This window comes from Aspergillus vadensis, assembly GCF_003184925.1.
Source record: "Aspergillus vadensis CBS 113365 unplaced genomic scaffold BO88scaffold_1, whole genome shotgun sequence".
Classification (NCBI taxonomy): Eukaryota; Fungi; Ascomycota; class Eurotiomycetes; order Eurotiales; family Aspergillaceae; genus Aspergillus; species Aspergillus vadensis.
The window spans coordinates 402,846-427,432 of NW_020292039.1; the positions used below are offsets into that span (position 1 = coordinate 402,846).

Here is a 24,587-nt window from a genome sequence, read left to right on the forward strand (position 1 = left end):
CTAGAAATTCCAAGAACTAATAACGATTAGGACTGGACAAAAATCCTGGAAATACACACACACACACACAAAAGAAAAGAAACCCCCATGTAGCCCTCTTCTACCTGCTAACAGATACAATCGCCTCAAGTACAACTTTATAAAGGTAGCCCCCAAACCTCTACCAGCTATCAACATCTTATCATCTTCTCCCTTAGCCTATCAAGGCAAAGTGCTACCTGTCCTTGAGAGTCTTGGCCAACGCCTCCTTTTTTTCTCGTCGTTGTATATACCAGAAAAGCACTGGGTATGCCAGATCAAAACCGAGATAGAGATAACAGCACCAGAGCATAAAAGGCTCGCCCAGCCATCCAAAAGCCTCAGGCCAGTACTTAATACGGAGGTAAAACTCCGGGATTAGAGTCAACGAGCCCGTAAACCGGAAGAACCTGACTCGAAGTTTAGCCTCTTTTCAACAATTCCTATTTTGTCTGTCTTCGAGACATGGGCATACGAACCATAATTGAAGGGAAAATCCACGCGTGGCTCCTCGAACCAACAGCTGACTGACATATCCAACACTCAGGATAACCTGACATACAATTGCGTTCGCGAAGCAAGCCTTCACCATGCCGAGCTCTGACGCAAGACAAACATGCCCCCCAATTGCTAGTAATATCCCACCGCCATATATCCAAGGCAAGTTGCGTTGTATCATAGGTGATCGATCCCATTCTCTGGACCCATACTTGATTGCCGCGAAGATGACGCCAAGGTTGCTTACCACTGCGACTTGGAAGGTAAGACTGACTAACCAGTGGTCTAGAGAGAATAGAAAACCGAAGGTGATCTCCCATGCGATGTTGAGACACTGGCAAATGAGTGGCATGGCGAAGGACTTGTCTTTGTAAGATCGGTATATCATGCCATAGTACACATAGAGCCAGATCACGTTGGTGTAAGCATTAAGGGCATAGACTGTTGGCCCCCAGACCGCGAATTCCGGGGGAGCAACGGAGAGATCAAAGGCTTCCATTGTGCTGAGGCTGAACAGAAAAGCGACAGGGTAGGCTAAAGAAGTGACTGAGAGGAATAGGGCGGTTCTGTCTCCGGACAGGTCTCACGGGTTTTATATCCACATCATAAGGAAAATATGGGATACTCAACTGACCAATATAGGATTAAATTAGAAGCCAAAGACGAAGAATGAGAATTCAGCGAGCTGCACCATTGTCTGTGGTCAAACACATGACAAACCCGACTCATGCGCAAGACATTCCTTTCTGATTGCGCTTGATTGCAAGTGGTGGATTTCAAGATATTACTAGAGTTGCCAAACTTCCAGAAAGCCGTGAGCTCCAGCGGACTGACATACTGGCTGGTCCGATTTCAAAGTGCCATGCTTGAGTTTCTCCAGCCGTAGAATCGGATGCTCGCTTTCTTCATTAATAGGCCGTCTGGACCGACACATCACAAGTCATAATTAAGCGTGCTCTGCTGCTGCTTCTATCAATACCTGGAAGCCAGACATCCGGCTATAGTCAAGTTCACATTCGCCAGTTCTGGGTTGCGCGTTAGTCATATTGCAGCATAGCGTGCCCTAAGCTCCAGGTGACCCTTGTAGTCCCTTTTAGTACAGCATAGAGCTCAATTACCTCTTGCTATGAAAAAAAAAGTTTGTCTGTTCTGAAAACCGGTAGCAAATATTTATTATCCCGCTCTTGAAGGCTCAATCCTTACCGCCCATTAATATCAATTTGGACAACACAGGAAGAAAAGAGTAAGAGGGAAGGAGAGGAGAAACAATACACTGAAATTATACCCAACCAAGCCGACTATACTTGTAGAAGCTGGCAGGCTCCGTTCTGCATTCATGACTGAAGTTTGCTTCGGAAATAGTGCGCGTCAAGATAGATTGTTTACTGGTTACGGAGCAGCCCAATGTACGCCACCCCGGAGTTATTACTCCGAGAGTATCTTGCGTCCGGGTACCATCGGCTCTTCGTAGCTGAATATTGTACTGTCAAACGGAAATAGTACCGTCGTGCTTGGAATATGATTTATGAAAGGTAAAACGGGAGCAATGATTGCTCCAAAGGATATAAGGGCTGCGATGTTAGATGTCCATTGTGCCCAATTCCCTATCAGTTATGGCGGATCGGGCTTACAGCTCGGAGTAGTTGAGATGGAGCCGGCTATGGGCTGTTTTCTTATTAGAAAAGCACCGGGATGCATGTAGATATGAGGTTCTCTTTTCGCCCACAGCGAGCTTCTCATCGATAATTCAGCCCCGTACCCCGATATGCATCTGCCTAAATGCTGTACGCAGGACACCAATCTTCCACAGTGTTCTTGCACTTATATGCCGCTAACTTCTGAATGGACGTCAACTATTTGGCTTTTGGGTGGATGGGTACAAGCAAGAGGGCTCAAGGTAAACCAAGCGCTCTGGAAAATCTGACCTGCATTCGTTCACCTTCCTGCAGACCAAAATCAACAAGCTCAATATTCCAGAAATCCAGCTGTGTTGAATAGCTAAATCAAGCATCGGGACATCCTCTCCGTTTAGTTAAATCAATCCAAGCTGCACGAGCGCTGATTCAGCGATAAGTTGCATACAATAATAACCGACTTATGAACGATGCACAATCCACTTCGGCTGTGTCGACTCCGCAATGGTCGCTCCAGTAATGGAAATGTTATTGATTGAAGACAGAAACATACGTAGGAATTGCAACAATTGCCAAATAATTCTGATCTTAGCTAATGGCCTTTTATTTATTAGACTTCTGTTGCTCTTCTGGAACCAGAAAGGCATGGAATGGCCTTCGAGCGTCCAAATTGATTAGGATGTGCCACTAATTATTCTTTCTGCAACAAGAGTGTATGTCACAAAATAACCATATCCCCCGAGAAAGTTAATTGTCTTAAGGAAACCTTCCCAACTGTGACCGTCGCGCAGCTCGCCGTTGATGCAAACCAACCCTGACCCAGAAGCCCAAGGCTCAACATTTAATCGGTCCAATCCTACAGAGGGCTGTCAGAACATCGAGCACCATACTCAACACCTTATAGCGAAGAGGGATAGAAAGAAAGGTTAAGGGCAAAAAGAAAAGGAGAAGGCCAAAGGATTGTTGCTTACCGCCCAGCAAGCCGTGGGGTAACTATCTTGTCCACAGTGGATATTGGCGGTGCTCTGCACATACGAGGTCAGTTTCTTTTGTAACTATATAGACTGGCACAATACACTTACACCAAGGGCAGTCTGTACGCAATCTTCGGACGCCCAACAGTCACTGTCAGAGTGGCACTTCAAGCAGAGTCAGTAACAACTCGTGGTCTAGCTTTGCATCTATTCTAAAGGTAGATGCAAACATGTAAGATATACCTCAATACCGGCGCCACAACCATGCCAATGATAAGCCCGCGAGTCAAGGCTATCAGGAACTGGCGCAGGGGAAGCCAGAGTTCCTGCACCGAGACTCAAAGTTGCGGCAAGGAGGAGGAGGAACTGCATTTTGGAGGTGATATCTTAGTTTTCAGATTACTAGAAGAAGTCGGCGATCGAGACTGATGGATCTGATGGTACAATGAAGCCTGAAAATGATGCCTCCACAAAGCCAGAGAGGAAGTTCTTATATGTCTGGTGCAGTATTAGGCGTCCAAAACCCATGCATATCGCGCATACGACCTAGATGCTGACTTTACGAAGGCATAAGAAACCTGACGAATAAGCAGCTCTGATGACCTACCTTTCACGAAGACAATGGATATGTCAAGTTCTGAGAAGCAACATGACCGATGGTCAGGTTATGCAAGCTGCAAGGGAACCCCGGATAAGAAGGTATGTTGGTTCTTTTCTCGTAATGCTGATTCTGGGCGGAAAGCCTTACATCTTCCCTTGCCATGTGTACATGCGTCATCGAACGTATCGGATCCAGACTGCTCTACTCATCGTCTGAACGAGCTGCTTCATCAGATTATTCAATGCAAGACACAATTTGAGGTTGCAAAGGCCGCGTTAGAGGCGGCTACCACAATGATGAGGATCATTGTAGAACCAACTATAATTAGATTAACTTCGGCACGTTACACAGCGCCAACGTCACCACGAGTGGATAGCCGGTTTTCAGATAGGATATCATGATGTATCGTCAAATCGTCAATACGGGAAGAAGAATTGGTGTGGCTGTCTCAGACCTACCGCGTAATGCGAGCATATATCTCACAGATCAGCCAAGGGACCATGCTGTCACTCAACGGCCTTGAGTCCAACGTCAGTTCCAGTACCATTCGGGTCGTAAAGTCAAGCACCAACTGAGACACATTACTTCATGTCGGGCAAGGCTCCCACGCATCATGGAACTCTTGCATGGGTACAGATCACCCAATTCGCACTTGTCATATCAATGCAGATAGACCCTGCACAGCTGGAATCTGGCGATACACGGCCTTGCCCTGAGGCCCGGGTGTCCACCTGTACCACAACGGGAAGGAATAGCCGCATGGCGTGTGCGCCAACACGGTATTACCTGCTTATGCTCCTCCACTGCTGAGAGGGGTAGGATATAGATAGGAATTTGGCATGCAATCAGCACGGTCGAGTAACAATGATGCGCACAGCAATGAAAGATTAGCACAGCAATGATGCAAGCCAACTCCGCGTTTCACTACACTTTTGCTTCATAGGTGCCTAGATCAGCCTTGGACATGATCCCGCCCACGGCTGGAATTTGCCACTGTGTATCCAGAGAGATAATCCTGGTCAAATAGCATGACCATGGCTATGCTGTGCTTCAAGTCCTGCCCTGGGTCGTGAGGTCTCATCATCGCATCATCACATCATCCCATTGAATCCTATGCTAATGAGGTGGCTGTAGACCCTGAAATCAGCCAGGAAAATAAAGATAAGCAAGCTGCACAACAGGAAGTGAGAAACCATATAATCTCCGCGGGCGCAGTGCCTACAAGGGAAGGATTGCATGCGAGTGAGATAATGAGCCTAGTAGTGAGCATCGCGCACCACTTCGATGTCGTTACGCCCATTGTGCCCTGTGAGAGATCGATCGGCGAATCTGTCAGCCCACAAACTGCATGAGATGCGACCATCCTAACACATCGATTCATACAGCTGCTCTCTAAGTAGTTATGCTCCTAGGTTATCTTTCTTTATTACCAAGCCAGGTATCTCCCTATGCTCTTCATTGACTTGCACTGTACCCTGTCTCTAACTTGTTGATCCATTACTATTCGCTATCATTGATTGACATCAAATTTGTGCTTTCATAACAACTGATCTCTCGGTCCCGGGTAGTCATAAATAGAATAATATAAGTGAAGGCATCTCCTACACGTTGTAGATGCGTTATAGGACAGTCAACAGTAGTAGACAGGCAGTTCTTCCTTTTGTCATCTTCAAGGCCAAGTCTCACAAATTGTCACGCAATATCGATGTCATGTATTTAGTCAGATCAAGATTTAATCTACCAAAATAATGATTGAAATCAATAAGAAGATGGCCGCAAAGGCCTTTTAGTATGATTACTAAAGTCTTCATCTGGGGGTGCAATGCCGCCACCGAAAAGCTGAATCTCAGAGCAAACCCTGGGAATAAGTATAAGTCTACAAAGTTTCCGTAATACCTCCAGCTTCTCAGCGTTAGGGAGTTATAGTCTATATTCAACTCTAATATAAGATTTTGATTGTAGGGTAGCCGATGTTGTAGCATACATCAACCTAGTTGATAAAGGCGGCCCTATTTGGACTCTACGTAGGGCCATACAGGCTCATCAGTTCTATTTATTTGGGAATAGCTGGTGTAAGATCAGCCAATTTGATGAAGTGTTCTGTCAAAGAGCCTACCAGGACTATTATTCCTCCAGCTTTTGAGGCAACTACTTAGGCGGAAACCCGGATAGATCTTGTATATTTGACTAATATGAATTTACTCTGGAAAGTACCATCAGAGGGGAGATCAGCTGGCATACGGAGACTGCCCACCCCAAGGGCGACAGCAGTGTTTACTGTATCGTGCAGGACGACGGTACCATCGTACTTTACAGTCTAAAGACAGCCCCATCTGGGCCTCCAACACTCAAGAAGGAACTATTTCTGGTGGCGGTGGGAATGTGAATACTCGTCACAGGTAGAGAGAGAGGGTAGGGATGCAGAACCTGCGGGACAGGCGCTGGCTATTTCCTAGCTATAGGCAGAGTAATCGGGGGTTAAGACTAGTGGGTATATACTGAAGAACATAAAAACATACCTTTATACCTTTCGAGGAAGTTATATGGCGCATCCGTAGTCATTCTATGTACATCATTAAGTACTTTTATTTTGTATAAACTCTTCGTTGTTGGAAACGACCATAGATCGAGGTCGAGCGCCAGCAATAGGCCCGAACATTGTGCCATCAATTCTCCTGAGTCGCGCCGCGAGAGTTTCTGTGTCTTGTGGGATTGACAGCCCAGTGTGAAGACAAGGAAATATGGTAGACTGTATACGGCGGGTGATAGCGGCCATCGGGTAAATGTAGACTGTATGCCGCAACGGAGACCATAACAGCGTAGATGATTTGGCGGAAGCGTTTCTCGGGCAAAGGCGGAGGGAAAACAGGAGGATGGATGTCTCGTTCATCAACGAGACATTCGGGGAGTATACGTCTTCTTCTGCGAGATTATATTATTGAAGTAAGTAAGGGTAAAAATGAGAAGACTTGAAGCAATAACAACTTACCTTCTAAATTGCTGTCAACTGATCAAGTTACAAATTTCAGATGTGTACCCTATATCCGCCCTCGACAACCCATTCTCGTCAGCATCATCATTCAAGATGCAATCGGATTTTTAGACATACTAATTATACTGAAGATATTGAATATTAAATATCCATGCAAAGCAGCTGGTATATAACACAACATGGTAAGAGACCAATTACATTGTCAATACTATGTTCTGATCTACTGACCATCGCGAACATGTACATTTTTTGTCAAAACAGATTTCTGTCAAGTAGACTACAACGATATATTATTGGCCACTAAGCAGCAGGGGTGACTCAGATGTCTCAACACTAAATGACTGCGTGTTTGTGTGTGTGTGTGTGTGTGTGTGTGTGTGTGTGTGTGTGTGTGTGTGTGTGAAGCCGAGTAGTCAAGACCAGTGTCGCTGCGCCACACAGCCAAAACTGACCGTATAGATCGATGGTTGGACCAGGAGGATCTAAGTTTGGAGTCCCTTCAGGTGGGGGAGAGAGCTTGCGGAAGTTCTGTTTGTGTCTACTACTGCTGTATGACAGTTGAACGGTCAAATATGGCTGATTTGAAGCTAGATCAAGGGTCGGACTCACTACTTAATCCAAGGATAGTACTTTGCCCTCCATTGGCAAACGAGTTCCCTTGTGTGCAACCCATACTAGCACCATCCCTGCGTGTAGAAGGTACTACCTCTGAAAGCATCGCCAAGCCGAGCCCGTGCGTGGCGTGGCTCGATCTATGCGCCTATAGGAATGCTGACTCATATACACCAATTATTTAACTACGTTAGCTTTCTAGGTCCTTTGGAGACATAACTATAAGGTCTCTTTAAAGTTTATCTGGGTGGCTTAGCTAGCTTAAAGCAATTGACCGCTCAAATTCTTCGTTCCGGTCCTTTGATCACTAGTGGACTGGATCTGTGAAGATCACAGCCACATTGTGGAGTATAATGCGACGGTCTCAGATGCTGGCCAAAGTTAGGTTACCAGAATGACGGCTTGAGGGGTCTTAGGAGAAATGGGAGCATTCCAGGGACAGCTAACAGTATTCAGTAGGCCCGATAAGGAAGGATCAATAGCTTTACTATATGGGGAGGGTTACCGGCAGCAGTCCCAACCCAAGGGCCAAGTTGCCGGTTCAACCCTACTTAGTCATTACCAATCTCTAGTGCCAAGATATAGATTGATAGAAGGGGTTAATCGTTCGTACCTGATTGTACGCTGAGTACCAGTGTTAGCCTTCAATAACCGGGTAGTACTTAGTAAAACAACCCAACGGAGAAAAGACTGAGCCGTAGCAATGCATTGTAGTCTTCTTCGGCTCCTTGATGCCGGAATCCTAACGGAAGTATGCAGGAGTATAGTGACACCCACCACGAAAATTTCGTGACCAGGTTTTGCTTTGAATGGATAAAAACAACATCCTCTCCGATGGAGATCACTGTTAACTTGTTTTTCTTGCATACAATAGCTGTAGGATTGGTTCGAGGGGGAAATGTCCACGCAGGCACTGCCTCTATCCTGCCTGCAAGGGAATGCTCGGCAAGTACGCAACTTCTTGCAAGGGGGGTTTGCACATGTACGCCACGAACCCCCGTTAGAGCAATATCCCGATGAAATGATAAACTTGCATGGTGAAACTTTTTGCCTTATATTGAGGGATCATTAGATGGCAAGCATATGACTCGTCAACGAGACGATTAGAACAGCCCAGCAGCTCCCTAGCCCAATTGAAAATAGCGGATTATTTTTCCCAAAGCCCATGCACATATGTCTCAATATCGGCTACTACTACTAAGAAGCTGATGCCATCCAATTGACACACCGTCCCTTGGAAACATTATAATTGATTGGCCAGTTTTACTTCTGATAAGTCTGGCGATTATTAGCGGCCATCGGGGGAAGAACGTTTCTTGTAGATCGACTCACAATAGACTGTTTCACCTGCAAGTTTCATGCGACTTGCAACTTTTGGTAACTAACGTCTTGGGATAACTAGGAATTTCCACATGAATTCAGCGGTAGCAATGCATCAGACAGTGTGTCTCACTCGCCCATACACACACAGAGACTCACAGACAGGGAGGGAGAGAGAGAGAGAGAGAGAGTATGTGTGTGTATGTGTGTGTGCGTGCGTGTGTAGGTGGGTAACGGCAGTACTTTTGCCATCTGACCCATTCATTAGCTATAGAATAGACCCACAAGAATCTGTATATAGCAAATTCCGCAGCCTGACAGTGCTACCGGCCGCACGTATTTCAGCAAGGGTGCCATAACCGCGCTGAATTCGGGTAATGCGAAACTCAATCAAACCATGGGCTGGTCACTGCTCGAGTAAGGCCTGCGCGAAAGCCTATGCTATAAGTAAGCACTCGGGTCATCTCAATTGCCCAAGTATCCTACAGTTTACTTTTCCTTCTACCTCACCTCCAACATCCCCGATAGTGCGTATCGTTTCTGCAAGATGGGAACCATTGCCCACAGAGATGAGGCTCTCCAGCAGAGCTTGAATCAACTCATATCTGCTACGAATGTATACCAGAAGAGCCTCTCAGATGAAGATCGATACAATGTCTTGATGAACGCAACACAATTGATCCAGACCTTACGTGGTCCAGCAGATATGCTTTATGCGCAGTTTGAAAATGTAGGTCATAATCCTGCTCTATAATGATTCAGGTGTCTGACTATTGGATTTTCTTAGGCTGCCAACACAGGAGCTATACGAACACTTCTGGAGGCTGGCGTTTTCGAAGCGATCCCTACCGGAGGCAAGAGTATCTCAGCTACTGAGATATCGGAGAAGACGGGGATGGATAAAGAATTGGTTGGTAGGTGTTCTAGATGGCATATCTACTTCTTTGATTGTTGAACCCGGTTGACTAACAAGCGATTGGAATAGTTCGACACATGCGTGCTGCCACTCCAGTTGGTCCCTTCCGTGAGGTTGGAGAGGAGCAGTACGCCCACACACCCTTCTCGGAAATCTATCTTGTGCCACAAATGCGGGCAGTCTACACCTCCATGTGTGTTCCTAAGCCATACCATTTAGCAAAACGACGGATCAGAGCTAAAGTACTTTTTGCAGGATGCACGATTTCGTCCCCGGTATGATGAGGAACTGCGATTTCCTCCGTCAAAAGAACTGGAAGAACGAGATAACTCTTCGCAACAACCCTTATACACTGGTTCACAACTGCAAGGGCAAGACTGCTTTTGAGCATCTGTACGAAAATCCTAGCAACTTCCGCCGCTTCAACGAGTCCATGAAGGCCGCGGACTCAATGCTAGTCACAACGGGCCTGTATCCATTCACTCAGGAACTAGGTCCCCTGGCAAGCGATGATACAGTCACTTTAGTTGACATCGGGGGTGGTCGGGGCCATGTCATTCGGCAAATTAAGGAGACCGAGCCCGAACTCAAGGGCCGGTTCATTCTTCAAGACCAGGCGAGTGTGATAGAGGATAACGGTGACGAAATTCAAAAGTACGGCATCGAGGTCATGGGACATGACTTTTTCAAGCCACAGCCGGTTAAGGGTACGTTTATACGTGTCTTTTCCATTCCGAAATGCTTGAAGAAATTGAAACTGATCGATCTATACTATGTTAGGAGCTTTGGCATACTATATTCGACGCTGTCTCCACAACTGGCCCAACGACGAAAGCCAGAAGATCTTATCTAACTTGGCGGGAGCCATGGATAGAGAGAAGTCTCGTGTGCTAATCACTGAGCATATTGTGCCTGATGTTGGCGGATCGATGTTCCATGCCTGGATGGATCAGACGATGATGACCTTTGGAGGCCTCGAACGGTCGACGAAGGACTGGGCCCATCTCTTGGATATCTCGGGCTTGGAGTTGGTTAAGGTGTGGCGTGCTCCTGGAGTACCTGTTGGGGTTGTGGAGGCTAGATTGAAGTGACTTCGATTATAGAAAAGGTTTAGACGCCCTCAAAAAGCTAGATTATAGAGATAATTTGATCAATCGAGGATGCTGATCGATCGGTGTAGTCTACCTGCAAGGGGTGGGGGCGGGGAAGCGGACTGGAGGAAACCACTGACTTGTTAGCTGTTAGAATAGGTCCTTGATTGTCTAACGGCCATGATTTCCGCTTGTCACCCCCTGTAAGGGACAGGCGCGGGAGATATGCGTTCGACTGCCAGTCGGGGAGCGAGACGGACTCCCAAGGGACGCCCACGTGCCATTCACCCTCATGGGCAGCCTGCTGTTATGAAAGTACTTTAAAAGGAGCTCCTCTCATCCATAAGTATAGAAGTGTAGTAGGTTTAATCCTCATAATTAATTTAAAATAAACGAAAATACTAGACAAGTATATATTAATACCAGAAAAAGGGATATATTTGATAGTATATACTTAAGCGAGAGACCAGGGAGTAGTAGGGTTTAGATTCATTACTCTTTTATTCCACACTCTCTACACCAAGTATAAATAGAAATTCTCAAGTCTTTTCTCATGAAATCTTCTTGTAAACTTTTATACTTATACACAAAGGCTGATAAACCAGGTTTTGATATATGAAGACCAAGAAACCGCATGGTAGTATGAGCGATAAAACCATAACACCTATATAGAATCTGCTTGAACAGTACTCAGTCTGTATTTTTATTTCAGATGAAAAGAAAATACGAGCAAGCGCTAGGGGAGTGTCTTTGGCAGTCTTTCAGGCTGTTAGTGACTCAGCCAAGGTGTACTAGCTGCGTCATATCTTAGTACAGCGATCTATCCAACTATGTTCGGATGAGTGCGAGAGCTGACTTGGTTTAGCAAAGCAACATGTTGCCCGCAGTTCGCTTTTCTGTGGCAAGATTATGAAACGTCTATAGAATATTTCGACGCTGTGTAAATGTGCCGCTTATCAGGAACAATTAATCCTTGGCTTTTGGGGCCGCTTTGATTTCTTAAGTTTCATGGAAATGTTTATCCGGTAAGATGTATGCGAGGGTACTGACATAGGTGCGTCCAAGCTAATTAGTCTAGAAATTTCTATACTAGTATCTATCCATGTTATTTGTACAGTGATTTGTTGTTATCCTCCAGTAAGCCAAAGCCCACAGAGACATCCAGAGCGCATCTCCATACTCATAAGTACAGAACGACCCCTCCTCACTATCCAACAGACTTCGACACCCTCATGAGCTAGAAGTAGCGGTGGCCTCACACGCGTATGTGGAAACGAGAGTAGACGTGATCGCATAGGTGGTAGTGGCAGGGGTAGGGTTCACGACCTGAAACCAATTCGCCGCCACGGGAGTACCCAAGCCCGTTACTTCCTCGAACTCATCAATATTGAAGCCAAGACGGGCCGCGTCTGTTGCAGGCAGCAAGCTCTCGAGACAGACAGGCAGGGAGTAGTCCTCTGGCTGGCTGTAGAGCAGCAGGATGTAATCGTGGGCAGGCCCTTCCAGCGGTGTCGGGTAGACGTACTCCGCGTTTGGGGCGCTCGTGTTGCTGATTTCCAAGACACCAGACGAATAGGCCAAGTATGGCTGGTACCAGTGTAGAGCGGCCGTTGAGACACCATCCTCATTGATGGTTGGGTCGATCATGATGATGACGTACTCGTCCTCAGTGGAGGTGGTGTCCTCTAGGTACAAGGTAGGAGTATTGATGGTCCCTGTGGAAGCGTTGTGAGTATGTAATATCAATAGTGCTTATGCGCGTCCAAGATGAATGAAGCTTACAGTTTTGATTGATCAAGGCTCCAGAAGTCAGAGTTAGGTGGCTTTCATCTTCGGTGAAAACCACGCCAACGTCCGCATCGACAGACGGAGTAAAGCCGGAAGGAGTCGCCGCTGCCGCGAGGCCGATAGCAAGAGAAGAAGTGAAGATCTGGAGAGAATGCATTTTGATGGTGCTAGTGCTTTCTGTAGAGGAGGGTGGTTATGATTGTGCTGCGAAATACCCATCCCTTGGCTCCATTTCGATTGTTCTTATAGTCCCTTGCTGGATGCTTGTTTCCCTGCCTCAAACTGAACGGGCCGAGTAAACTGAGTTGACACCAAAGTGTATCCGAGATTCAAGTTAGTACTCACGGAGAAGCATGGCTGATACATTTCGAAATGGTAGATGACAAGACAGTGATCAAAAGCTTGTATAGACGCAGGAGGACCAGGATCTCGTATTCGGCTGCACCGCCTCAAGTCTTCCATGAAGGAACGGCAGTGATAATTCTAGAAAAAACATGCTTTCGTGAATTAGTAGCAAAGATATCAGCCTATAGTATGTAAGTAGCAAATCCGAGGTTAGCCGAGTCTTAGAGGCATTGCAAGTCGGATGGTGATGATTGTGTTGGGTGTTGTTCGGTGCTGCACATCTGCCATGCGTACCACGTGGACGCATTCCTTCCGAGCTCCAGTGGGCCTTGATCGTATGGAACGCAATGTGTAATTCGATATTGATCCTGCAAGTTCCTTTTGGGCGCGATGACGCTAGCGCTTACTCTATAATGATTATGGCTCCTTTAATGAACTCTCATCCCCTTCCCTCCGGAGCAGACAACTCAATAGTCTCAATTTGTCAGAACAGCTGTACGTCCTCCAAAAATTAGGGGATAGCTTCACCAAGCTACATCATTGCTATCCCTGGAGAGTGTAGTGGTCACATAAATATTGCGAGTACGTGACTTTGGTATTCTTACGATAGGGCAATCCCTGCTTCATTACCACAAGCACAAAGACAAGGGTTATGCATCCACAATGACTGGAGATACTATACGAAGTAAGATGCCTCAAGTAGATGTTCATACTGCGTATATTCGCAAATTAAGTCCTAGTCAGCATATAGCGTGAACTTTCGTAAGCTAGACTCGGGGAAATCGGGATGAGAAGCTGTGCAACTATCATCTCCGAACCCTTTCTTTCGTTCATATTCGCTGTCGCGTAGAGGTCAAAGCCTCCATTATAGTGTGAACTGACTCTCTAAGATCCTGGAGGATGAGTGAGTCAAGGTCAAAAGCCTGGGCACAGGAGGATAATTTCTCACCTACCCTGATAATTGCTCCCAAAGTGTGAGACAGAACAAGTTGTTTCCTAATAATTGAGCATGGATAGCATCTCTGTGCCACGGCTCTGCACTCGAGGTCCTTGGGTAATTGCATTGTATAACGTTGACTGGTAATGATGGCGACGTTTTGTGTTACGTAGTACTTCTATAGTGGGGCTTCTTCGTGGCGTCCGTAGGCATGCAATCTATAGCATAGATGGAACACCAATCAAAGTTTGCAATATTGGCAACATGTTGGTCTACGGTGGTATGACGAGAGCTATTTGGTTCTGGGGCTCGAGAAAGGCAACTGTCTCATTGTTCCGGGATAGACTGTTAGCTATAGTTACACAGCGTCATTGAGGTCTAGGAGGGCCATGATCTAAATTGCCTATGGAATGGCGAGGAATCATTCTGTGAAAGTATAACAAGAAAACCCTTGATTGGCTATAATTTAGCGAGCTGGTGATACATACTGAAATACCTGTAAACACCGCTAAGCAAATCCAATTAACGCCGAGCGCTCAGCGCATCAGCAGGGCGTAATATGACCACTGATAGCGAAGGCAGCCTTCACAATACCATGATGTAAAGGAGATCAGAGCGCAGCGCAGCAGACGAGGCTGCCCCCTAGGATCCCCATCCTAGCGTATATCTCCCGTGCAGCGCTCTGCGATTGCCGTCCCATTCTGTCACCACCAGAGGCGGGCGTATGCCCAGCACAACGGCACCTATTATCGGTATGATATATTTATTCCTTGTGCTCATCTTTCATTTCTTTCCCACTGATGAGACAGCCCCTCACGCCTTTCCACCGGACTTCAGGATCTGCTCCAGGTTCTCACGGCTGTTCTTATGCGTCATTTCCAAGTAGTGCAGCTTCTTCTCCAAGCCAGCAATATCCGTCTTCAAATCTCCGCTCTCGCTTGTCAGGCGCTTGTCGATCGTGTTCATGGGGACAGCCACAAACCTATGAGAATTGTATCCGTTAGTATGGCCGCGAGATTCTTCCGTCTTCATGCCATCCTTAGAAGGGTGATATAGTAGCCACCAGTAGACTCACATCTTACCAACACCCTCATATACCCTTGTATCCTTAGGCAAAGAGCTGATCTCCTTGGACGTCAGCTCCAGCATGCGGATGTCTCTCTGCTTAGTTGTGATCTGCGCCTTCGTGACGCCGATTTGTTGTTGGGAGGTAATGGCCTGAACCTCGATTTCTTGCAGAAGCTGTTTGACCGGAACGTATTAGTTATGACTATGAAATAGAGTTGCTAGGACAAGGTACCTTCTGCAGAGCTTCGTTGGGAATGGACATGTTGGGTTAAGGGGAGGGGAGTCCCGCTTTGATATTGAGGGGTAATCTGGGGTCGAGAGAAGTCGCGTCGTCGGGGTCAAGAAGGCGTGTATTTAGATTGTCCCAGTAATAAAGCAATAACCTCTCTGAGGTTGGTCAAGAAGCTTCGTGGATCTGGTATGAGAGTAACAGGAAAGACTGCTTGTTGGTTACCTATCGTCCTGATCAAGCTCGACGATGAACACATCGGCCGCCCGCTATTATTGGCTCCGAGGCCCGGGCGGTAGAGGATACCGGATTCGGACATCAGTCTAGGGCTTAGGGCTTCAAGCAAAACAACTATAGATGTACAATCTTCATGGAAGAATTAACAAATATGGATTTTGGCAAATAGTGGCATATACAGAGTTAATACATCATTGAGGCTCGCATCTTGTTGTGCTCAGCTTGGGTGGTTGGCTTATACTTGGCCGGATATGCCTCACTCATGCATGACGGAATACATTCAATGTTCACGTCTGGATCAGGAGACATGAAGTACGGAATTGAGTAGCGCTCCCGTGTCATCCGGTCGGGCCCCTCAAATCGATCTGAGAGTTGCGGCAGTCTGACGCGGTGGTTGGTTGACCGAAGACGATCTATATTATAGATCAGAAAGATGACCCATTTCACACCACTACTATTGTTGCGGGAAGGGGCTAAGACAAACCATTGCTCCACATTTGTAATAAGTCCCCAATGTTCATGATGATGGCATGTTTCAATGGAGTAGCGGGGACGAATGTGCCGGGCCGAAAAATGTCTTCTACTTCCAGGCCACCACAGTCATCCTGGAAGAGCATGGTTATGGAACTCCAGTCTGTATGTGCCGGGCATCGGGCGGTTCGCTCTTTCTCCAACTCTTCCGCCGGCACAGGCAGATAGTGCAGCAACCGGAGTTGGTTGTTGTGGCCTGAGTGCTTCTTCGTCAGGTAGCATTCATCCTCCAAGTCAAGGCCGGTAGCCAAGGCACGTAGTATCTCGCTTCCAACCTTATTACACTCCCAGTAAAATCGGACCATGAAGTCCTGGTAGCCAGGAAGTGTCTCTTTCGGTATCCACTGGTTGGGCTGAAAGGTATTCTCTTCGCTGCCAATATCGTAGATTTCCTGTGCTCAAACGTCATTCCGAATCTCAATATAAGACTCGAAGGCGACAACTATAAAGAAGATTTCTGTCTAATAGCTCACTGGGGCGACATAAGATCTTACAAACCTTGACATCTGGCACCTCTCTCAGCTTCTTCCGCGCGTCCTCGTCATCTCCGGTGCTCATGACTTGAGAAACCTTTTCTAGACCGGGCCATGAGTAGCCTCGATGTACAGCCCAGCCCTCCGGATGTGGGGCCCGCATCTTGTCTTCGCTTGAGAGCTCAAAAAAGCGTCTCATCCAGTCAAAGGCTTCATCCAGAACCGATCCAGAAAGCGAGTGGTTCACGATATATACGAACCCGACATCCTGGCAAGCCTTGACCAGTGCATGTGCGACCTGTTGACGAGAGGAGGCATCTTGGCTGTTGTACCACTGCGAAAAGTCCACGACGGGGATCTGCATCTGGGTAGAGTTCGCAGAACAAGGCATATCGAACAACTTAGATTCTGATAGTATCTCAAAGCTCGAGGGATAATATTTGGCCAGTTAGGACGCCGAGAAGAAGACCTCACAACAACACTTCCCAGGACCTGTTGTGAGAAGGATGGCTAGTGTACTATTAGCTGAACTGGCGCTTAGTTTCCAAATCGCCTGGCCGATCATATGCTTTACGACCGTGGAAGGAAAAGAAATTACGGGAACACCACTTTCAAGAGAAAGAATGAATTCGTATACCCAGCAGGTATGGTCTCTTGAGTGTATAACGATCATCTCAAACGACTCGAGGTAAGCTTACTATTCACGTGGTGTAGTTAGTTGTCCGAGATGTAAAGTGACATCATCCGGTGAGTAGCAGACCCTGAGATCGGAGCTGGAGCAGTATTTATCCACTCGGTGATAAAGAGTATGGAGACCGGCGGAGTGCCGGGTGATTTCCTGGCTCTGGTGCAGATTTTCAATCAATGCGGGCCAAAAATAGGTGGACAAGTCCCATCTTTGCACGGGTGGCTGGTTATTGAGGGGCCACAGGCGACGCTCCGTTGCTGTGGCAGGGGATCGCAGTGGACCCGGCGCGGCCTGAACAACCTAAAGATGCAGCATCCATCACCCACACTTTCCGGTGTTCAAACCGGCTTGCTCGAGTGAGGCGAACCCGGCAGAAATTACTACAGGAAGAAGAGTTTTTAGCAACACGTAAGTGTGCTTTTATCCGCCCTGGATCATGTTCGTTGAGCTACTGTGTACTTGCAAGCGCTACCCTGATCGACCACTACTGACATCTACTTCTACCGCTTTTAGTAATCTGTTGATCGCCGCTGCAAAGCCGTCGCATAATACTGGCCCTCGACAGATCATACGATTAAACAGGTCGCAGTTTCCAGCTGCGCCGGTGACGCATTCCGACGTATATTTTCGATATCCTGTCCCATCATATCCGGAGGGCGCGCTGTAGCCCTAAGCCTCGACAATGAAGCTCTTCGGGTGGATCTCGGCCGCATTCCTCGCTTCGACTGTTCTTTCGTTAGAGACAACACCAGCTCCATCGATCGATACTATACCATTCTATTCACCTCGCAATGCAGACTCCGGACGAAGGGCCTTTGAAGTACTGCAATTATTAAGGAAGCGGAGCGACAACTGTCCTTCTGGATATGATTCTTGCACAAACCTAGGCTACTCGGATATATGCTGTGCCGATGGTAGCAGGTGCACTCGCGACGCCGCTGACAATGTCGCTTGCTGCCCGACGGGAGCAAGCTGTACCGGCACGCTCTCAGAAACTGGAAACTCCGGGGGTGGTGCAACTAGCAGCTTCCGATTTCCCCAGACAGCGACGGCTACACAGACTACAGATGGAACGAGTGTGACTCTCACGGGCTCTACAATTGCCGGAGCATACCCATTTGTCAATATCCCGACATCGTTCGCCAACGCGCGCGTTTGCACATCATACTACTCTCTATGTCAGAGCGAATATACCGGCTGTCTTTCGCAACTCGGAGGAGGGTATGCTGTGACTGTGGCTGCCGAAGGAGGAGGTGTCACTCGCGCTGGAGGAGGCGCTTCTGCAGCTATATCGACATGCTCTAGTCTGAGTATGGAGGCATGCCACGGTCTCAGCATCGGTTACTGCGGCAGTTACAGCACTGATGTCTATGAGAACCGGGGAACGATGCCCAGACGGAGTTCCAGTCTGGAGGACCTTTTCTTTGGCATGTTCATTGGACTTGCCGGGATGTTTCTATGAAATTACGACCACGCTTGATTTTCATGTGGATATGCATGTACGAGATATGGACATATGCTCGCTCAAGTGACGTGAACAGTTTTTTTTTTTTTTTATCTCGAAGTTAACGATGACAACTGCGACACTCGAGCGACAACTACTTCGGTTGAGGACGCCCATTCTTTGGGCAGCTGAAAGAAACGACGGGATGTATCTACGAATTGATTGATGAAGGGCGATAGTTGGGCAGCTATCAGTATAATGGGTCTCATGATTTTGTGGCGTTTTGTATATAACAAGAGCATCTAGGATAGCAATGACATCTAAAATTATGAATGATCAGATTATGATCCCTTCTCTAGTATTTTGGGAACTTGTACTGTGAGCTTGTTGCTCCCACTACAGACAAGGGAGATCCAGTTGCATCAATGGCGCCTCACCACCACATCATTATTAGGGCTCACCGGATAGCAAAGAATTTAGTATGTGATTGTCAGGTCACGGACAATGCGCACTTCTAGAGTAACTAAGTACTTACGGATATTGAGTCACCCGCGCCAAATCACTGCCTAAACATGGGGCCCCTTCGTTGGGTGACACGTAGGTGTAGTCACTACTAGTCACTACACGGTCCTCGCCTGATTTGTGCCGATGGATGGAGGCCCATGCAGTCAGTACCTGACGGACGTACCTCCATCGAATCAGAAGCAGCGTTTGCTAGACCGACTCACCATGGAAGAGAAAAAGATAATCTAGCGGTGGAGCCGACAACGCAGTAGGCCGGGTCTGTCCAAGTTCCGGACCTTTCGCCCACAGACACGATTGGGTGCTGACAATGACGCTGTCAGGAACTGAGGGGAGAGAAGTTGGTGATGAGAGGGGCAGCAACGGCATCATCGGCCATTTCTCTGCCATTGGATCACGGCGGGGCAACAACATGCAGAGTCAAGAAAAGTGGACATCCCAGCCTCCGAAATTTCCTTTTTTAAATTATGAGCTAAGTTTATCTTCATCGCTGATTCACTCGGCCTAACAGTGATTGGTGGTGGTCGTCACAGGAAATGCGGTGGTTGGGAAGTTGACCGGACGGAGGCTGGGATCAAGAAGGGCGGACGGGCTGCTCGTGGGATGGCACCCTGCTCCGACTTCTCTTCTCTAACCCTCCATACATTTTCTCCTCAACTGATATGCATTCTTTCGATCTCTGCTCTGCAAGCTACCTGTGACGGTCTCTCGCATTCCATCTATTTGCTTGGCTTCCTTTCGTTCGCTGTCTCTCGTTCTATACCTCCCTTGTCATACCAAGACCCTACATCGAGTCATACATCGGAACTTCCCAAATTTGTCCCTGGCAGCGATCGCAATCCAAAGCTGCTTTTGGTCGCATCGTGGGCTGGCCTCGTGGTTGTGGAAATTCCTACATTCTCCCCTCGCCATGCATGCGTCTCGCATAATCCCGTCGACCTTATCTATACTGGCCCTACTAAGTCAGTTTCAACTCTCGATAGCTTCACCATTGGAACCCGAGGGAAGTCTCGAGGAGGCCACCTTGGAGAAGCGCTGTTCGAATCCTTGCGGTTATTATAGCCAGCTTTGCTGCAGCTCAAGCGAAACATGCAGCACCAACAGTGATGGCGAAGCTGAGTGCGTCGGTTCCGGAAGCTGGGAGTATTACACCACCACGTATGTCGTGACCGAAACAGAGCGTGCGACTTTTACTTCAACATGGAGCTCCTACATTTCGGCAACAACGAGCACTGGCAGTTGCAATGCCGAGTATGGTGAAACGGTCTGCGGCAGCGACTGTTGCGGCCCTGCATATGTCTGCTCCAACAATCAATGTATCCTGGGAAGCACGTCAATCTGGGCAACCGCAACTGCCACACCCCCCGTACGCGGAACAACGCTATCGACTGTAACTCAAACGGCCACCACTACTGAGCCTTTCACTGCCCCTGTGAGCACAAGCGGCACGCCATTGGTTGTGAAGGGTTCCGGCGGAGGACTCAGCGGCGGAGCCATCGCGGGCATTGTTATTGGAACAATTGCTGGCGTGTTCCTTCTGTTACTCCTTTGCGCCTGTATGTGTTGCCGTGGAGCACTTGATTCTGTGCTTGCTTGCCTTGGTCTCGGTGGCGGTAGGAAGCGGAGAGAAACCACTTACGTTGAAGAACGTCGTCGTCGTCACCATTCTTCTTCTGGGGCTAGGCCCGAGCAACGCACCTGGTTCGGCAGTCGACCGGCGCCATCAACAGCAGGTGGCGGTAAGAAGAAGGAGTCTGGCATGGGTGCTTTGGCGACAATTGGAATCGTCCTGGGTGCGATCGCGCTGTGCCTTGGGTTGAAGAGGCGCAGAGACCATCGTGACGTGGACGAGAAGAGCGATTACACGTATCCGAGCACCTACTACAGTTACTACTCCTCTGACTACTATACCAATGATGGTGAGTACCCTCTTGTTCTCATACAACGATACGATGATGCTAACAATATTGTAGGAAGCGTTGTGACAGATGATCGGCGGACGAGAGACACCAGAAGAACTAGACGATCTCGCACGCGTTCACGAAGATGATGATTTTATGATTCCAACTAACGAAAAAGAATGACTTACCGAAATACAACGAACTATTAGTTATGATTTCATTATTCGATCGATTTTGCATGAACAGGCGTTATTCGGGTTTATGGTTGATGTGTGATGGTTTCTTCTTTCGTGTTCGAAAGATCTGCAATGTACGATGATGAGACATGTATTCATGTTCTAATGCCCTTGAATGTTTCTGCTTATCCCTTTTCTTTGTCGAGTTGTCTTTGTTCTCCATCCCTGCTTCTGTCACTTCAAAACTATTATTGAAAGATGCGGAAGGAAACTCTGTTGTAAATAAGATGCTTCATACAAATTGACAAGGAACAGCATTGTACATATGAAGAACATCAGTTGCTTGTACCTACATCATACATCATCTGCCAGGACGTTAAAAGTAATAAACATCCCTGACCAGCAACGGTGAGAGCTATGATAGGGACTTCCACATAGCCAGAGTAACAAGTCACCCTCGCACACGACCCTTAAAAGCCGGCGCAGGGATAGTTACAGGTATATGAAGGATCAGAGCAAAGATAACAGCTTCCAAAGATCCAGTGTCAGTGCACCCCTAAGCTGATTCTCGATAATCATGCACCTGCCGGAGCAACTCGTGCGTTTATCCAATAACTGCAGCTGCAAGGCGGCCATCAACGGTCAGCATGCCAACCCAAGACAGAGATAGAGGGAATTGTCATCATAGAACAACTAGACTCCATCGATCTGGTAATAAGGGTGAATTGAAGGGATAAGAAATATGAAGAGATTCGTGTTACCGATCCACGCGATCAAGTTGTTCCGATCGAAGCGGTTCGAGTCCGACAGGGTCCAGAGAGTGAATGAAGCTCGGCACCTCGTCGACGGCACAAACTGCCCGGGCGGAACCTGCGACTCCCCGCCTCCCGTAGTCCCAAGCCATTCCATCCATCATTTCACGCTCGCCTGTCCTTCAATCCCGCTGTCATTCCCACGCCATCTTCACAACACCCCCTCCCCTCGCCCACAACTCTCAACTCTTGTATTCGAAAACCCTTATCCATGAGGCTACTCTCGAGTATACGGTCCTGACAATACCTACTCAGCATCTTAGTTCATTTTGCCCTCGTCCGGCTTTTCCCCGATCATCCAGGGCTGTCAAGTCTTCCCTCCTGAGGATTACGAGTCCCGTTGAGCTCCGATTCTTCGCTGGCCCGCCATGCTTCAAACGCAGACTCAGCACGTCTTTTCTCATCAGCACCAGTATCCGCAGGCTGATCCGACCTGGTTGCAGCAACAGCAGCATCACCAAACCCACCCGCACCAGGCTCAGCAACCGCATTCTTCGTTGGTCGCCCAACAGCATGCCCAAGTCCAGGCGGCCGCAGCCGCAGCCGCAGCCGCTCAACAACAACACTATACTCGTATAGCCATGGCTGGAAACGCCGGTGCCGGTAATTCCGCTCAAGGGGCTGGTGCAGGGGGTATTGGTGGGGACGGTGCGTTGCCCGGTGCGGTGTCCGTGATGGATGGTGGCATCAGTGATGAGAATCGGAAAGTTTTCATCTGGGTCGCAGAGCTTCTCGATCCGAGTCGCAGAGAAGCAGCCCTTATGGAACTCAGCAAGAAGAGAGAGCAAGTTCCGGAACTCGCGCTGGTTATTTGGCACTCTTTCGGTACGAAATCACCCCCTTTGATCAGCTTTGTCGGTGGCGACTAACGGGCGGTTTTTCAGGCGTCATGACCGCTTTACTGCAGGAAATCATCTCCGTATACCCTTTGTTGAACCCATCGCAATTGACTGCGGCTGCATCAAACCGGGTCTGCAATGCGCTGGCTCTCTTGCAGTGTGTGGCTTCCCACAACGAGACTCGCACCTTGTTTCTTAATGGTACGCAGCCGTCACCCTGGACCATCCACCCCACCCTTCGGTTCTAAGTTGTATGTGACTTGACTAACAAATTCTCGTTCGGAACAGCTCACATTCCTCTGTTCCTCTATCCTTTCCTCAACACAACGTCAAAGTCGCGGCCCTTCGAGTATCTCCGCCTCACCTCGCTCGGCGTAATCGGGGCGTTGGTTAAGAATGACTCATCCGATGTCATCAACTTCCTCCTTACCACAGAGATCATTCCCCTTTGCTTACGGATTATGGAGACCGGCTCAGAACTGAGCAAAACTGTCGCAATCTTTATTGTGCAGAAGATTCTCCTTGACGATATCGGTCTCGCGTACATTTGCGCAACCTATGAGAGGTTTTATGCGGTTGGAACTGTTCTAAGTAATATGGTCACTCAACTTGTTGAGCAACAGACAGTACGACTTCTCAAGCATGTAGTGCGCTGCTTCCTTCGGTGAGTCTTACGCGGATTCCTTCAAAATGTTTTAGTTGATTCGTTTCTACTTCAAATGCTGACTTTTGTAGCCTGAGTGATAACAGCAGGGCGCGAGAGGCGCTGCGTCAATGCCTTCCGGAACCCTTGCGCGATGCGACGTTCTCCTCCGTACTCCGCGACGACGCCGCCACTAAGCGCTGCCTGGCTCAGCTTCTCATCAACCTTTCGGATAATGTCTCCGATGGCGCACCTGGTGTTGCGATGTAAAAAGTTCAAAAGCATTTGTTTTCCTTTTGGTTTACTTGGTATATTTGACAACCTTACGATATGCATGGGGCGGGCTTAGGCGAAACACGGAATACAAGGCGCAAACTGTGTGGTATGGCAATGCAATGACGCGATCTCAGGAAAGTTGCACAAAATCAACAGAGAGAAAAGAGAAGACATGGCGGGTATGGGAGCACTGGGCTTGGGGGTTTCTGTCTTGTTATGGTTCGAATGGTTCTGTTGTTTTGCTAATCATCTATTCTTTCTTCCCTTCCCTGGCTTTTGCTGCGGCTTTTTCTCTGTACCCTTTCTTTATTTTTGTTTTTGTTTGTCCAACACTTCGTTCCCCTTCGGCCATAATGGTATGGCTGTGCGGTGGCGTGGATACGGCTGGCGCTATTTGTCTGTGTGCATTTTGCTTATCCTCTATGTTCCCCATTCCCCATCCTCCATCTGAGTGAGATAGACCCTCTTTGAGCGAGATACCAAGATCTAGTTTTATGTTTCGTTGGGTGGTGCTGATTCTGCGTGTTGCTTAAGTTTCATTTTCTCCTGACCTGGTTTCATGCGGAGGCGAACTATTATTACGATAAAACCTTCCATTCTAGTATCTATTAATATGAGCTTATATCTTCATTCTAACATAAGAATAGTAGTATCCACGAGGCTATGGTAAATGTGAGCAGTCGGATCGCATCGACAGCGCAAGGCTTATCGGCACGGGATCGACCCAATCGGCGGATGGAAGTCACCTGACTGGGGTCTCGACGCGCCGCCCGGCGATTCTGTGAGCTCATCTCTTCTGCCCAGCCCGACACGCCCGCCCTGGCGAACGATTTCCTGTCTTCACGCCGCTGTCGATCACGTCGATACCCACTCATTCCGCCATTTGGTAAAGACATCTGTGTTCATTCTTCTGTTGCAAATACGTTGCGATAATTACCCCTTCTCAGAACTCCCGCCCCCGCCGCAGATCCGCCGCAGTGGTCGAATCTTGTCCTGCGCCGCGGCGCCTTTAATGGTCTATA

The 24,587-nt window shown here is 48.0% G+C and overlaps 9 protein-coding genes across 9 annotated transcripts; 4 read left to right on the forward strand and 5 right to left on the reverse strand.

Annotated features, from left to right (window-relative positions):
* Window positions 1–86: 86 nt before the first annotated feature.
* Window positions 87–1,015, reverse strand: BO88DRAFT_459410 (uncharacterized protein; the record flags this gene model as incomplete). Its single annotated transcript, XM_025711085.1, has 2 exons — window positions 87–428; window positions 498–1,015. 2 exons carry the CDS (start codon window positions 1,013–1,015, stop codon window positions 215–217), a joined length of 732 nt encoding a protein of 243 aa, XP_025567968.1. The 3' UTR covers window positions 87–214.
* Window positions 1,016–2,750: 1,735 nt separating this feature from the next.
* Window positions 2,751–3,698, reverse strand: BO88DRAFT_399864 (uncharacterized protein). Its single transcript, XM_025705422.1, has 4 exons — window positions 3,368–3,698; window positions 3,233–3,289; window positions 3,122–3,175; window positions 2,751–3,006 (listed from the first exon to the last, which is right to left on the reverse strand). The coding sequence occupies exons 1-4, from the start codon at window positions 3,494–3,496 to the stop codon at window positions 2,992–2,994; spliced, it is 255 nt and encodes an 84-aa protein (XP_025567969.1). The 5' UTR covers window positions 3,497–3,698; the 3' UTR covers window positions 2,751–2,991.
* A 5,470-nt stretch (window positions 3,699–9,168) lies between these two features.
* BO88DRAFT_399865 (O-methyltransferase) lies at window positions 9,169–10,681 on the forward strand. Its single transcript, XM_025705423.1, has 5 exons — window positions 9,169–9,379; window positions 9,437–9,563; window positions 9,635–9,758; window positions 9,821–10,272; window positions 10,346–10,681. Exons 1-5 carry the CDS (start codon window positions 9,197–9,199, stop codon window positions 10,654–10,656), a joined length of 1,197 nt encoding a protein of 398 aa, XP_025567970.1. The 5' UTR covers window positions 9,169–9,196; the 3' UTR covers window positions 10,657–10,681.
* A 1,187-nt stretch (window positions 10,682–11,868) lies between these two features.
* On the reverse strand, window positions 11,869–13,019 carry BO88DRAFT_430799 (YbhB/YbcL family Raf kinase inhibitor-like protein). The gene is made up of 2 exons (XM_025709275.1): window positions 12,439–13,019; window positions 11,869–12,371 (listed from the first exon to the last, which is right to left on the reverse strand). The coding sequence occupies exons 1-2, from the start codon at window positions 12,599–12,601 to the stop codon at window positions 11,887–11,889; spliced, it is 648 nt and encodes a 215-aa protein (XP_025567971.1). The 5' UTR covers window positions 12,602–13,019; the 3' UTR covers window positions 11,869–11,886.
* A 1,156-nt stretch (window positions 13,020–14,175) lies between these two features.
* Window positions 14,176–15,257, reverse strand: BO88DRAFT_399868 (putative prefoldin subunit 1). The gene is made up of 3 exons (XM_025705424.1): window positions 15,027–15,257; window positions 14,802–14,968; window positions 14,176–14,708 (listed from the first exon to the last, which is right to left on the reverse strand). Exons 1-3 carry the CDS (start codon window positions 15,054–15,056, stop codon window positions 14,540–14,542), a joined length of 366 nt encoding a protein of 121 aa, XP_025567972.1. The 5' UTR covers window positions 15,057–15,257; the 3' UTR covers window positions 14,176–14,539.
* Window positions 15,258–15,672: 415 nt separating this feature from the next.
* Window positions 15,673–17,068, reverse strand: BO88DRAFT_399869 (isopenicillin N synthase family dioxygenase). The gene is made up of 2 exons (XM_025705425.1): window positions 16,290–17,068; window positions 15,673–16,183 (listed from the first exon to the last, which is right to left on the reverse strand). The coding sequence occupies exons 1-2, from the start codon at window positions 16,653–16,655 to the stop codon at window positions 15,734–15,736; spliced, it is 816 nt and encodes a 271-aa protein (XP_025567973.1). The 5' UTR covers window positions 16,656–17,068; the 3' UTR covers window positions 15,673–15,733.
* A 68-nt stretch (window positions 17,069–17,136) lies between these two features.
* BO88DRAFT_399871 (uncharacterized protein) lies at window positions 17,137–18,490 on the forward strand. The gene is made up of 2 exons (XM_025705426.1): window positions 17,137–17,360; window positions 17,466–18,490. Exon 2 carries the CDS (start codon window positions 17,635–17,637, stop codon window positions 18,412–18,414), a length of 780 nt encoding a protein of 259 aa, XP_025567974.1. The 5' UTR covers window positions 17,137–17,360; window positions 17,466–17,634; the 3' UTR covers window positions 18,415–18,490.
* Window positions 18,491–19,828: 1,338 nt separating this feature from the next.
* Window positions 19,829–20,968, forward strand: BO88DRAFT_448017 (uncharacterized protein; the record flags this gene model as incomplete). Its single annotated transcript, XM_025710412.1, has 2 exons — window positions 19,829–20,837; window positions 20,892–20,968. The coding sequence occupies 2 exons, from the start codon at window positions 19,829–19,831 to the stop codon at window positions 20,966–20,968; spliced, it is 1,086 nt and encodes a 361-aa protein (XP_025567975.1).
* Window positions 20,969–22,175: 1,207 nt separating this feature from the next.
* BO88DRAFT_328489 (Rcd1-like cell differentiation family protein) lies at window positions 22,176–23,559 on the forward strand (the record flags this gene model as incomplete). The annotated part of the gene is made up of 4 exons (XM_025702560.1): window positions 22,176–22,632; window positions 22,692–22,847; window positions 22,935–23,310; window positions 23,382–23,559. The coding sequence occupies 4 exons, from the start codon at window positions 22,176–22,178 to the stop codon at window positions 23,557–23,559; spliced, it is 1,167 nt and encodes a 388-aa protein (XP_025567976.1).
* Between the last annotated feature and the right edge of the window lie 1,028 nt (window positions 23,560–24,587).